This window comes from Triturus cristatus, chromosome 9, assembly GCF_964204655.1.
Source record: "Triturus cristatus chromosome 9, aTriCri1.1, whole genome shotgun sequence".
Classification (NCBI taxonomy): Eukaryota; Metazoa; Chordata; class Amphibia; order Caudata; family Salamandridae; genus Triturus; species Triturus cristatus.
Window position 1 is genome coordinate 1,284,352,124 of NC_140592.1, and position 13,114 is coordinate 1,284,365,237.

General features: G+C 50.7%; 1 protein-coding gene across 1 annotated transcript in view; it reads left to right on the forward strand.

The window, feature by feature from the left end:
* The window catches only part of TTC6 (tetratricopeptide repeat domain 6), a 1,112,931-nt gene that overhangs the window by 627,035 nt on the left and 472,782 nt on the right, over positions 1-13,114 (forward strand). The window contains exon 21 of the mRNA XM_085627931.1: positions 6,876-6,958. Within this exon, the coding sequence (XP_085484057.1) occupies positions 6,876-6,958 (83 nt within the window). The remainder of the gene's footprint in view (positions 1-6,875; positions 6,959-13,114) is intronic.

The following is a 13,114-nucleotide window of genomic DNA, read 5'->3' on the forward strand; positions in this document are numbered from 1 at the left end:
AGCTAAACCCAATATCAGGCTTCGAATACACAGGAGCCTACTCCTCATCCAGTCTTCTGTCTTCAGTAATGATTCCATCAACACTGGCTCTTGGGCACTCCTCTCCACCTAGAGCTCCAAGGCCAGGACCTGTGGGACTGCAACCGATGCCAGCTAATGCAGCTGTGCCTCCGACGCTTTCCAAGTCACCATCACGCCATTCCAGACCTTGCGTCCACCTCTGTAATTTTTTTTCGCTTCATCAAAAATCTGTAATTAGACCTCTAATTCCACTAGTTCTAGGACTTATATGACCAGTATTGGAACTGTTCCTCACTTCAGCCTCTGTGAAAGTTTCTCCGTCGAGGCTTCACAAAATGTATAGACCACCGGAACAGGATGTCCTATTCCTCCGATTCCGATGGATCCTGTCTGTGACTGTGTCCTCGTTTGAGCGGCCTAAAAGTATAATTTTGTTGCCACATTGTCTACTGTCCCTCCATATAAAGAGAGCAAAAAGCAAGACTCAAAGGGAAGAAAATGTGTGGCACATCTGCAACTACGATGGAAATCATGCAACAGCCTTGCTAGGAAGATGTGATAGGCCTCTCTGGTGTGCCTGTCTATTCTAGCTGCACTGTTTGAAAGTAGGCACGTGTCCTATAACCCAGCCTTTGAGTGCCCCTGCCTCTCCCAGCTGCACCGTCTATGAGAGTAAGCTCGTGTCCTAAACTCCCAGCCTTAGAGTGCGCTTGTCTGTCCCAGCTACGCGGTCTATGAGGGCAGGCACGTGTCCTATAACCCAGTCTTTGAGTGTGCCTGTCTGTCCCAGCTGCACCGTCTATGAGAGCAGGCATGTGTCTTTGACTCCCAGCCTTTGAGTGTGACTGTCTGTCACAGATGCACCGTCTATGAGAGCAGGCAAGTGTTTTAGACTCCCAGACTTGTAGTGCACCTGTCTGTCCCAGCTACGCCGTCTATGAGAGCAGGCACGGGTCCTATAACCCAGCCTTTGAGTGTGCCTGCCTGTCCCAGCTGCCCGTCTATGAGAGTAGGTATTTGTCTTAGACTCCCAGCCTTTGAGTGCGCCTGCCTCTCCCAGCTCCACCATCTATGAGAGCAGGCACACGTCTTAGACTCCCAGCCTTTGAGGGTGCCTGCCTGTCCCAGCTACGCCGTCTGAGAGCAGGCACATGTCCTCTAACCCAGCCTTTGAGTGCGCCTGCCTCTCCCAGCTCCACCACCTATGAGAGCAGGCATGTGTCTTAGGTTCCCAGCCTTAGAGTGCGCCTGTCTGTCCCAGCTGCACCATCTATGAGAGCAGGCACGTGTCCTATAATTCCAGCCTTTGAGTGTGCCTGTCTGTCCCAGCTGCACCGTCTATGACAGTAGGTACGTCTCTTAGACTCCCAGCCTTAAAGTGCACCTGTCTGTCCCAGCTACGCCCTCTATGAGAGCAGGCACATGTCCTATAACCCAGCTTTGAGTGTGCCTGCCTGTCCCAGCTGCACCACCTATGAGAGCAGGCACGTGTCTTAGGTTCCCAGCCTTAGAGTGCGCCTGTCTGTCCCAGCTGCACTAATCTAATCTCTGGTTAGTTTATTTGTTTGCGCGCTGTGACAGAATTCTCATTTAGTCCTCATTCACGGTACCTTCCTCTTTTTAAATTTCATGTGCTGCTCTTTTATAGAATCGCCGAACTGCTTTTAAAAACTGTCATAAATCTAATATGCTAAAATCATTTTAAACCACTTACTCGCACCTCTGCACCCTTGGACACCGGACACCCGCATTCTCCCCGGTCCACCACGGGAATTCATCCCAATTGATGTGGAGGGAGGCACGGTGACAGCAACAACATCTGGGCTAGAGGGGAGGAGGGCGCTACGTCATATCCTGCACTGTGACCTCAGCTGCGTAAAAGCTTCATGCCATACGCTACGCGCAGCGGATGCGCTCAGCGGACGTGCCGGCGGCGCGCCGAAGGCGTGCTAAAGGCAAGCCCGCCTGCGCCCGTCCGGGGCCTGGGGCCATGACCCCTGCCCGGTTATTTCCCCATACTAGAAGCTACAGCCCCAACTTCTTACTGAAACTAAGAGGAAAGGCAGCTACTCCTTGCCTCTCTACCTGGAATCCGGCATACGAATACACAGTCTGCCCACACTGTGGATTTCTGCCTCTCCCTGACCCCCCAATCAAAACCTCACAGCGGAACATGTTCCTCCTGAACTGCAGGTCACTCCCCAAGCACACTACTGAGATACCCATGCTCCTAGAAGAACTTAAACCAGATATCTTATTTTTAACCGAGACCTGGCTTCATTCCGATTCAGAACCTGACCTTATTCAGGCTCTACCTCAAGGATATCAAATCTTACGTGAAGACCGCATAACGGGAAAAGGTGGCGGCCTAGCAGTCCTCTATAAAGACTCCTTTTGGTGCCACAGCTCTCCTAACCCTATACCTGACTGTGAAAGCCTCCCCTTTTCCATAGACTTTTCGCCCACAAGTACGTTCTCAGGGATACTTATATACCGCCCTCCTGGGATCTTGGTCAATTCCTCCACTCCCTGCCTTATACTCTAGCCAATCTAGCCTGTAACACATCTAACTTCACTCTCCTGGGAGATCTCAACATCCATCTTGATGATATCATGGACCACACCGCCCTAGAACTGTCTATCAGCCTCTCTGCACTTCAGCCTAAACAGCTAGTGCAAAAACCCACCCACGCCAAAGGGCATCTCCTTGATCCCATCTTCAGCAACTGCACAGGGCTCTCAGTATGAACCCCTCTTCCCCTGCCCTGGACAGATCATTTCCTCATTCCCTTCTCCTGGCTAAATGCACTCTTTCACCCTCCCCCCACTACAGTTATCCACACGAAACGCAACTGGCCAAAAGTTTCCCAGTCTGATTGGGTAACGAGTCTCGAGACCTCCACACCACCCAACACCTCCGATCCCACCCTAGCTAATGAAAATTATAATAAATGGATCTCGAATTCACTTGACTCCGTGCACTGAATCCAAGCGTAGTACTCGAACCGCTCCCTGGTACTCCCCTGGCTTACGGGAAAAGAAACGTCTCTGTAAAAAACTCGAAAGGAAATGGCGAATGGATTACTCTCCCTCCGTGAAAACAGCTTACAGAGCCGCAACATACAAAAATTAAATTCAGATCGCGCAAGCAACCTTTTTCGAAAATAAAATTAATACAGCTGCCTCTAAGCCTAAGGAAATATATCAAATCGTGAAAACCCTCCTTAAGCTACCAGACAAACCCCTTAATCCCCTCAATGTACAAACCCGCTGTAATAACCTGGCTGAGTTTTTTTTCCAAAAAATACAAACCATTTACACCTCCTTCCCCCATATCCAACCCCTCACCTCACCCACCAAGCTGCGTGAGCTGGGACTTTGTGCCCCAGTAACACTCAGGAACCTTCCACATTTTGATTCCACCTTGCTAGAAACCTTCATGCGTCAGGTGAAATCCGGCTCTCCCAACGACCCAGCACCTCCATGCAATCTGCTGACAGTAACAAACCACATCCTACCTACCATCCTCAACTTGCTTAATGCCTCGTTGTCCATTGGGACTGTCCCGCCTCCCTGGAAGCAGGCCATGGTGAAAGCTCTCCTTAAAAAATCCAATCTGGACCCAGACAACCCAGTGAACTACCGACCAATCTCCCTACTACCATGGCTAAGCAAGATCCTTGAAAAACACGTTAACAACGCTCTGGTTGAATTCCTAGAAAATAATCACCTACTCAACCCCTCCCAGACGGGATTCCGACCCATGCATGGGACCGAAACCGCCCTCATTACGGTTACAGAAGAAGCAAGGAAGATCATGGATCAAGGAGGATCTGCCGCCATCATCCTCCTCGACCTAAGTGCCGCCTTCGACACTGTAAACCATAACATCTTACTGCAAAGACTCGCGAGCCTAGGAGTCTCCGAGAAAGCTTTGGCCTGGCTCGAGTCTTTCCTGTCAGATCGCTCATTTAGGGTCTTCGAGGGCGAAACCATCTCCCCTAGTAAGCCTCTCGGGTGCGGAGTGCCGCAGGGCTCTTCCTTGAGCCCTACGCTCTTTAACATATACATGAGCCCCCTAGCTGAGATTGTCCGTCCTTTTGGAATAAAAATAATCACCTATGCGGACGATACTCAGCTAGTGGTGGCTCTTAACCAACCACACACCGCACCCAACCATCTGAGGGACTGTTTGGAAGCAGTATACTCATGGATGGCATCGTCTTGTCTCAAATTGAATGGAGACAAGACCGAGCTGATGCTCTGAGGTAACCCCCCCAATCCTACCATCGATCATATATGGCCCATCTGCCTCGGATCCGCCCCCACAACCAAGGATACAATCAAGAGCCTAGGCATCTGGTTGGACAAATCTCTTAACTTTAGTTGCCAAGCAGCCAAACTCTCAGCGACGTGCTTTGGTTTGCTCAGGCTCATTCGGAAAATCCTTCCTCTTTTACCCTTCCAGGCAAGACAAATTATGATCCAAGGTCTAATTCTGTCGCGCCTCGACTTTGGGAATGCCCTTTCCCTGGGGGCCCCTCAGGCCACTCTACACAAGCTCCAGGTCATCCAAAATTGCGCAGCCCGAACCCTCCTTCAGATCCCTCGTCGACTCTCCATCAAATCCGGACTGAAGAATCTTCATTGGCTACCAGTAAGGCAAAGAATTGAATTTAAGAGCCTATGCATCATCCATCGAACCTATTGGAAAACCGACGCTCTCATTAATCAATCACTGGCCATTCCCTACATACCGAACAGACATCTCAGATCAATCTCCTCTTTCCTCACCACTGTCCCCAGGATCAAAAGAGTTAGATGTGGGGGCCGCTCATTCTCCTATAACTCGGCCAAACTATGGAACGCCCTCCCCCTCCATCTCCGATCAGAGCCCAACCTGCTCTCCTTCCGTAAACAGCTAAAAACCCTGCTCTTTAATAAACCAGATTAAGTGTCTCAATTCTCACCCACACGCCTTGTCCGTTAGCGCTGGGACGCCTCAGGGTAGCTATCGCGCTCAATAAATCCTCTTTTCATTTCATTTCATTTCATTTCGCTGTTTTTGTGGTACCCGCTCACCTTTCCTGCCGCTGCTGCCCCTGCGGCCTCGCCCACCGATCTAGCCCCGCTCCCCTCTGCTGCTCCCGCCCCCTCCCCTATATATGGCGACCCCTGTGTGGTCGCTCTGCTGGTGTGCCAAAGGCGCGCCTAGGGCAAGCCCGTCTGCGCCCGACCGCAGCCAGCGCCAGGAACCCTGGTTCTCCTGGACCCCACCGCTACGACCCGACCACCCTCCACACACTCAACCCCGGAAGACACGCCGACTGTGCAATATCCTCGCCCAGCACCACCCACGGGCAGTTCTCCTGCAACACTTGCTGCAAATCCTTCACCGTCGACAAGCCCCCTACCACCTCGGACGATTCACGCGATGCCCGCACGACAGAGAGCCTAACGAGCATCCTCCACAACATACGCTCCCCGCACCGACACGCCGTCGAAATTTGGGACCTGATCGACACCCTCTCACCCGACGTTGCCTTCTTCAGAGACTTGGACCAACACCACCTCCGGCCGAGACATTACAAGGCCATCCCCGACGGCTACAAGCTCCAGAGAAAGGACCTCCCGCACAGCCCAGGAGGGGAACTCTCCATCGCACACAAGACCGCCCTCCGACTCTCCACGTCCAGCTCCAGTGACCCCCCCAGCCCAACATAGAAAACACCTGCACTTCCAGGTCCAGACCTGCCCCAGGACCACGCTATGCGGCACATGTCCTATAACCCAGCCTTTGAGTGTGCCTGTCTACCCCTGCTGCACCGTCTATGAGAGCAGGCACATGTCCTAGACTCCCAGCCTTTGAGTGTGCCTGCCTGTCCCAGCCACACCACCTATAAGAGCAGGCAAATGTCATGGGTTCCCAGCCTTGAAGTGCACCTGTCTGTCCCAGCTGCACTGTCTATGAGAGCAGGCACGTGTCTTAGACTCCCAGCCTTAGAGTGCGCCTGTCTGTCCGAGCTACGCCGTCTATGAGAGCAGGCACGTGTCCTATAACCCAGCCTTTGAGTGTGTCTGTCTGTACCAGCTGCACCATCTATGAGAGTAGGTACATCTCTTAGACTCCCAGCCTTTGAGTGTGGCTGTCTGTCCCAGCTGCACCGTATGTGAGAGCAGGCACGTGTCCTATAACCCAGCCTTTGAGTGTGCCTTTCTGTCCCAGCTGCACCGTCTATGAGAGTAGGAACGTCTCTTAGACTCCCAGCCTTTGAGTGTGCCTGTCTGTCCCAGCTGCACCGTCTGTGAGAGCAGGCATATGTCTTAGACTCTCAGCCTTTGAGCGTGCATGTCTGTCCCAGCTGCACCGTCTATGAGAGTAGGCATGTGTCCTAGGCTCCCAGCCTTTGAGTGTGCCTGTCTGTCCCAGCTGCACCATCTATGAGAGCAGGCACGTCTCTTAGACTCCCAGCCTTTGAGTGCACATGTATGTCCCAGCTGCCCCATCTATGAGAGTAGGCACGTCTCTTAGACTCCCAGCCTTTGAGTGCACATGTATGTCCCAGCTGCACCGTCTATGAGAGTAGGCACGTCTCTTAGACTCCCACCCTTTGAGTTCGCCTTCTGTTTTTGATATTCACTGTTGTATCAATATCTGTCTTTTATCCACCATCCTGCATCAATTATTGTGTGCCTGTATCTTTTATCTTTGATTCATGGATAGGCAACACATATTAGATGGGTGTTGCCATGGTTTCTGTGCCTGTGCATGAATTCTACCCTTTCATCCAGCTGTTAGACTGAATTTGGAAGTGAATGTATGGTTGATACTGTTTTTTGTGACTGATTTTCAGATCCATGAGTTACCAAAAGCGCTGAAAGATGTTACACGAGCCATTCACCTGCAGCCAGATGCCCTCCAGCTCTATATCATACGGTATGTAAAGGGTTAAGTGGCAGTTGTACGTCTAATCTGCACACGTCTGTCACGCCCTAACCCGAATTTAAAACTGGGCTGCCCAGGACACAGATAGTATGCCAGCCAGGGAGATGTTGTCCCTGCGGCATTTACAGGCTTGTGGGGGGCAGCTGCATGCCCCCTCCCCTGTTTTTAATATTTGACCCCAGGGAATTAGGTTCCTGGGGGCCATTAATGCTCGGGAAGAGAGTTGGCATGCCTCACTCCCCTGTATTTAATGTATGGCTCCAAAGGATGGAGTCCCTGGGCCCATTAGTGGCTCGGGATGGTGGCTGCATGACCCCTCCCTTGTATTCACTGTGTGGCCCCAAGGGATGGGGTCTCTGGAGTCCAATAGGGCACGTGCCCCTCCGCATAAAATGTCATTTGGCTTCAGAGGATGCGGCCCCCGGGGCCTATTAAGGGCTTAGGGAGGGGGGTCTGCATGTCCCCTCCCCTGTATTTAATGTTTGAGCCTGGGCAACGGGGTGTTCAGGGCCCAATAAAGGCCCATATAGGCGTGCAGCATTTGACTCTGGGAGATTTGGTCCCCAGGGCCCAGCAGAGACTCGGGGAGGGGGCCCTACTCACGCTCCTTCTCAGATATATTTCTAAGACACCTGGGCCCTACCCACCCCAGATGTCTTTATTTATTAATCGGAAGAAACGCTGGCCAGTGCTTTACATTTTTCTTTTTTTTAAAATTTTTGCCCCGGGTGGGGGGAGTGCAGGGTATTTTTAAAAACAATCTCAGGACATCCCCGAATCTTGTAATGACTGCCCGCAACAACTTTTCTCATGTTGCGGACAGCCCGTCAGAGCCCTCACTGTTGCGGGAGCCTGACTCCTGCAGGAGTAAGTTGGCCCAAGGAAAAAAGCCCTCTAGGCCAATCAGGCGGCTCTATTTTTAAAAACTGGATTTGAGAGACTCTCACGAGAGTGCCTCGAACCTTACCATCCAATTTATTTATAAAGTTTTATAGCGCGAACATGACCACCAAGGGTATCAGAGGGCTTTACAGATTATGCATCAAGGAGGGTATAGGTAAACATACAGAGTCAACAAAGCGAAAAGTACAGCATTTAAAAAAAAAATGTCCAGCAATCACGCCAGCAAGGCCTCTGGGCTACACACAGCAGCTATGGATCCCAGGTCAAGTGGGGAAGGCGGACTGAGACAGATCTTTCTTCATCAAGAGTCCTTTAACTTCCATTTTGAAGCAGACAGTGGAAGGGATCACACTGACTTCGGGGTTGGGGGGGGGGGGGAAGTTCCAGATCCTCGGTGCCATGCCAGGGAAGGTTCGATTGTAAGTCTTTTTGTTCTTGACTTTTTGTGGTTTGAGTAAAAGGGCGCTGGCACTTCTGGAGGCTCTTGTACCACATGGGAGCTCCAGTTTCTGGGCGAGGTACAGTGGGGTCTTCAAGTGGATGGCTTTGTGTGCCATGCATGTGGGAGCCACTTCAGGGCCAGCAGGTCCGGAGAGATGTGGTTGTATTTTTTAGTTCCCATTATGAGCCTAGTGTCAGAATTGAGGGACACCCTAAGCGGAGCCGTGTTTCCTCTGGGCAAGACACACAGCGTTGCGCTGCCATAGTCCAGCTTTGCGATCACGAATGCTTGCGCTGCAACCTTTAGGTCTTGGGCAGGGAGAAAGGGTTTGACCTTCCTTAAGATGCGGAGTTGGAAATGCGCTCCTTTGGTGAGGGAGCTTATGTGCTTTTGCATGTTCAGACTATTGTCTAATATAATACCAAGCGAGGATGCCGAGTCCACGAGGTGAGGTCTACAGTTGAGAGCAGTAAGCTGATTCAGCCATTGCTCCATGACCGGTGATTGCTTGTGGGGTGAGATTAGGAGCAATTCTCTTTTTAGAGCATTTAGCTTCAGGTGGTTCCGTGTCAGCCAGCTTTGTGTTTCCCACAGGACTGAATTGAGGGACTGAATGTCCTCAGGGGAGGCGATCTTCAAATAAAGTTGGGTGTCATCAGCATACATATGAAAGTGAATGCTGGATGATTTCAGAATTTCTGTTAGACGCTCCAAGAACAAGTTAAAGAGTGTGGGAGAGAGTGCTGAACCTTGTGGAACCCCCAGCGTAACCGGTGCAGGACGGGACAAGGATTGGTTCACCTTGAAGGTTTGAGAACTATTCAGGAGGAAAGAAGAGAACCAGTTAAGCACCGGCCCAGACAACCCCATCCTGTGTTCCAGGAGGTCAATTAGGTTATCGTGTTTGACAGAATCAAATGCTGACGAGAGGTCGAGAAGGATCAGTAGGCATGACTCATTGTGGTCCAGCATTCTTAGCGCATCATCAACAATATGCGTTAGAGCCGACTCTGTGCTATGGCCCGGGCGGAAACCAGATTGGCATTGGTCCAGGAGTTGGAAATGATCGATGTGGTTGCAGAGTTGGGCCAGCACACATTTCTCCAGGAGCTTTGCCAGGGTGGGGATGTTGGAGATTGGGCGAACATTTTGCAGGTCCGTAGGATCAGCTGTTGGTTTCTTTAAGATCGGGGTAACTTGCCCCGATTTTAGGCAGTCCGGAATATCCCCTTGCTGAAGCGATGCATTGACGATCTTAGTCCACAATGTTAGTAAGGAGGATCTCACTTCCGGGAAGAAGTTCGATGGCAGAGGATCAATGTAATGATTGGAAAGTTTCGGAGTCGACAGTGTTTTGCGTATAGTGCACTCCTCCAGGGTTTGGAACAGACTCCAGGATGCATTGTTTTTAGGGGGGTCGGGATGTACAGGGTCAGAGATAGCCCCGCCTAGTGAACAGAAGGAGGTTCGTGGCCTGATCGACAGGTTGTCCTGGGCAGATCGTAATTCAGTTTCGATCTTATTAGACTTAGCAGTGAAGAAGTCTGCAAATTCTTCACAATTAGGCAGTGTCCCTTGAACCAGAGATGCAGGGTTTGGATGACTATTGGCATGGGACTTGATGAGTTCCAACAGTTTTTTTGGACTTTTTTTGCTTGTTCTAGTTGAGTTCTGAAAAAGATGTCCTTCGAGCATCTGATGCGTTCATTATAAATGCTTCTCAAGGATCTCAGGTCGTTGAGATGCTCAAGGGAGGGATAAGACCACCATTGCCTTTCAGCAAGTCTTAATGTTCTTCTTTCGGAATTAAGACTCTCTGTAAACCAAGGTTTGGAGCGTTTGGAGGACATTCTTTTAAGCTGTAGTGGTGCAACCGAGTCTAGTACGTTCAGCATTGCGTGGTTATAGTGGGTCATAAGGTCGTGAACATCAGACATGCTCGGAGGGGGGGGCAGAATGTTCTCGCAGAGAGCAGTCAGATCTTGCGGGTTGATGTTCTGTAGGGCATCTTTTTAGCTGTTTTGGGTTCTTAGGCTGGGCTTTACATGTTTGAACCGAATCAAGAATGCGGAAGGAAATGCAGTAATTGTTTGTCCAATCACATGGGAGGATCGAGTCCAGGAGGATGGAGTTGGGCTTACCAATAATAATGATCTAGTTTATAATTGGGTTGACTGTGTCAATAATGATCCTCTGAAGTCCCCTCTGTCTTTCCTATGGATCGTATAGAGAGGTGGCAGAGCTACCGCGATATCTGGGTTGCGCCGCTCTTTCAGCCAGGTCTCAGTCATAAATAGGAAGTCCAACTGTTGCTCCGTTATCAGATCTCTGATGTCTTGGCAGTGTCTGCACAATGAGGGGCGTTAATTAGTCCCCCTTTTAGTTGGGCCATGTTGATGAGTACACTTGGCTTGCGGATAATGCGCACATGGACAAAGGCTCTTGGCCGTCACCTCACCCACTTTCCAAGCTGATGCTACCATCACCATATATAACAATGGGATAATCCTCATCCAAGCTGCTGACCGTCATCGAGGTACTTTTGAAGAAACTTTTCACATCATCAAGAAGTTCATAACTAACAGCGATCTTGACACTGCAATCGGTGGCGGAGCCCCTCATCCCTCTCACAGCTCCCCCAAGTGATGATGTTACATAGTTCCTCGCACCTTTTCACTCCTCCCCCCTCAACCCTTCTCTTCGAGCTGCTCACACTTTCCCATTTCCCCACCGCTGCCAGTGGGATCTGATTCTCATAGAATTATCAGTGATTTTCCCGAGCACACTACCCGCACGACTAATCTTGGCAGTCATAGCAATGGTTCTCACTCTTCCTCTGCCACTACATATACACCCGCAGCCTGCGCCAGCCCCTGCTTACTACCCACACAACCAATCTTGGCAGTCATAGCAATGGTTCTCACTCTTCCTCTGCCACTACATAGGCACCCGCAGCCTGCGCTAGCCCCTGCTTACTACCCGCATGACCAATCTTGGCAGTCATAGCAATGGTTCTCCCTCTCCCTCTGCCACTACATAGGCACCCACAGCCTGCGCTAGCCCCTGCTTGCATGGAAGGCTGGGGAGCTCGTCTTTTAGGGATGCGCGTGGGTGGGCTATGGACAGAAGAGGGCAGCGGTCAGGTGCTGCAGCAGTGACACCGCAGATGTATCTCACCACAGATGCTTGCATGCAAGGACCGGGCGCTCGTCTTATAGGGGTTAATGTGGGTGGTCTATGGACAGAAGCGGGGCTACAGTCAAGTGCTGCAGCAGTGGCACCGCAGTTGTATCTCACCACAGATGCTTCCATGCAAGGACCGGGCGCTCGTCTTATAGGGGTTAATGTGGGTGGTCTATGGACAGAAGCGGGGCTACAGTCAAGTGCTGCAGCAGTGGCACCGCAGTTGTATCTCACCACAGATGCTTGCATGCAAGGACCGGGCGCTCGTCTTATAGGGGTTAATGTGGGTGGTCTATGGACAGAAGCTGGGCTACAGTCAAGTGCTGCAGCAGTGGCACCGCAGTTGTATCTCACCACAGATGCTTGCATGCAAGGACCGGGCGCTCGTCTTATAGGGATGCGCGTGGCTGGTCTATGGACAGAAGAGGGGCTACAGTCAAGTGCTGCAGCAGTGACACCGCAGTTGTATCTCACCACGGATGCTTGCATGCAAGGACCGGGCGCTCGTCTTTTAGGGATGCGCGTGGGTGGTCTATGCACAGAAGAGGGCAGCGGTCAGGTGCTGCAGCAGTGGCACCGCAGTTGTATCTCACCACGGATGCTTGCATGCAAGGACCGGGAGCTCGTCTTTTAGGGATGCACATGGGTGGTCTATGGACAGAAGAGGGGCTACAGTCAAGTGCTGCAGCAGTGACACCGCAGATGTATCTCACCACAGATGCTTGCATGCAAGGACCGGGCGCTCGTCTTTTAGGGATGCGCGTGGGTGGTCTATGCACAGAAAAGGGGCAGCGGTCAAGTGCTGCAGCAGTGACACCGCAGATGTATCTCACCACGGATGCTTGCATGCAAGGACCGGGAGCTCGTCTTTTAGGGATGCGCGTGGGTGGGCTATCGACAGAAGAGGGGCAGCAGTTGCATATATATGTTTTACAGCTGCAAACAGGCAGGCTGGCACTAAAAGCTTTTCTGAATGTAGTGAATAATTGTCATGTAACGATAAGAACAGACAGTACAACAATGATGTATTACACTCAAAATTACGAGGGGCATTGTTGTTCGAACTTGCACATAATGTTCAGTCAAAATCCCAGGAACAGGAAGAGAGAGAACACAGCGATGAGTTCTTATGTGAAAGCAGTCATTTAAATATTGCAAAAATAAACACGTGTAGTAACGTGCGCAAAGAAGCAGGCAAGCTGCAACGTGGTTATGCTAAGTTAGTGAAAAACGACAATGTCCCTATGGGCCACGTGACATGTTGTAGGGAGTATATTTGAGTTTTAGGAAAGGTTTGGTGAAACTATTTACAAATCCAAGGTTTATTCCGAAAGTTTCAACTGAGCTTCATTTACGTTGCTAATATTTTAATCTAAATCCTGAGAAGGTGGCAGAAAAGACTTTGCACTTGTTAGATATTAGGAGCAGTCTGCAATTTTAGTTACAGGCAACAAGGGGGGTGTTTTAAACAAACCAACTTTTTATGGCCGTTGTATTTAAAAGTAACGTAAAGGCATTCTCAAAGCAGACAATTGCAAAGTGGGTTACGTCTTGTATTACTGCAGCCCATGAACTCATGAAGAGGCCGTTAAAAGGAATAGTTAAGGCGCTTTCAACCA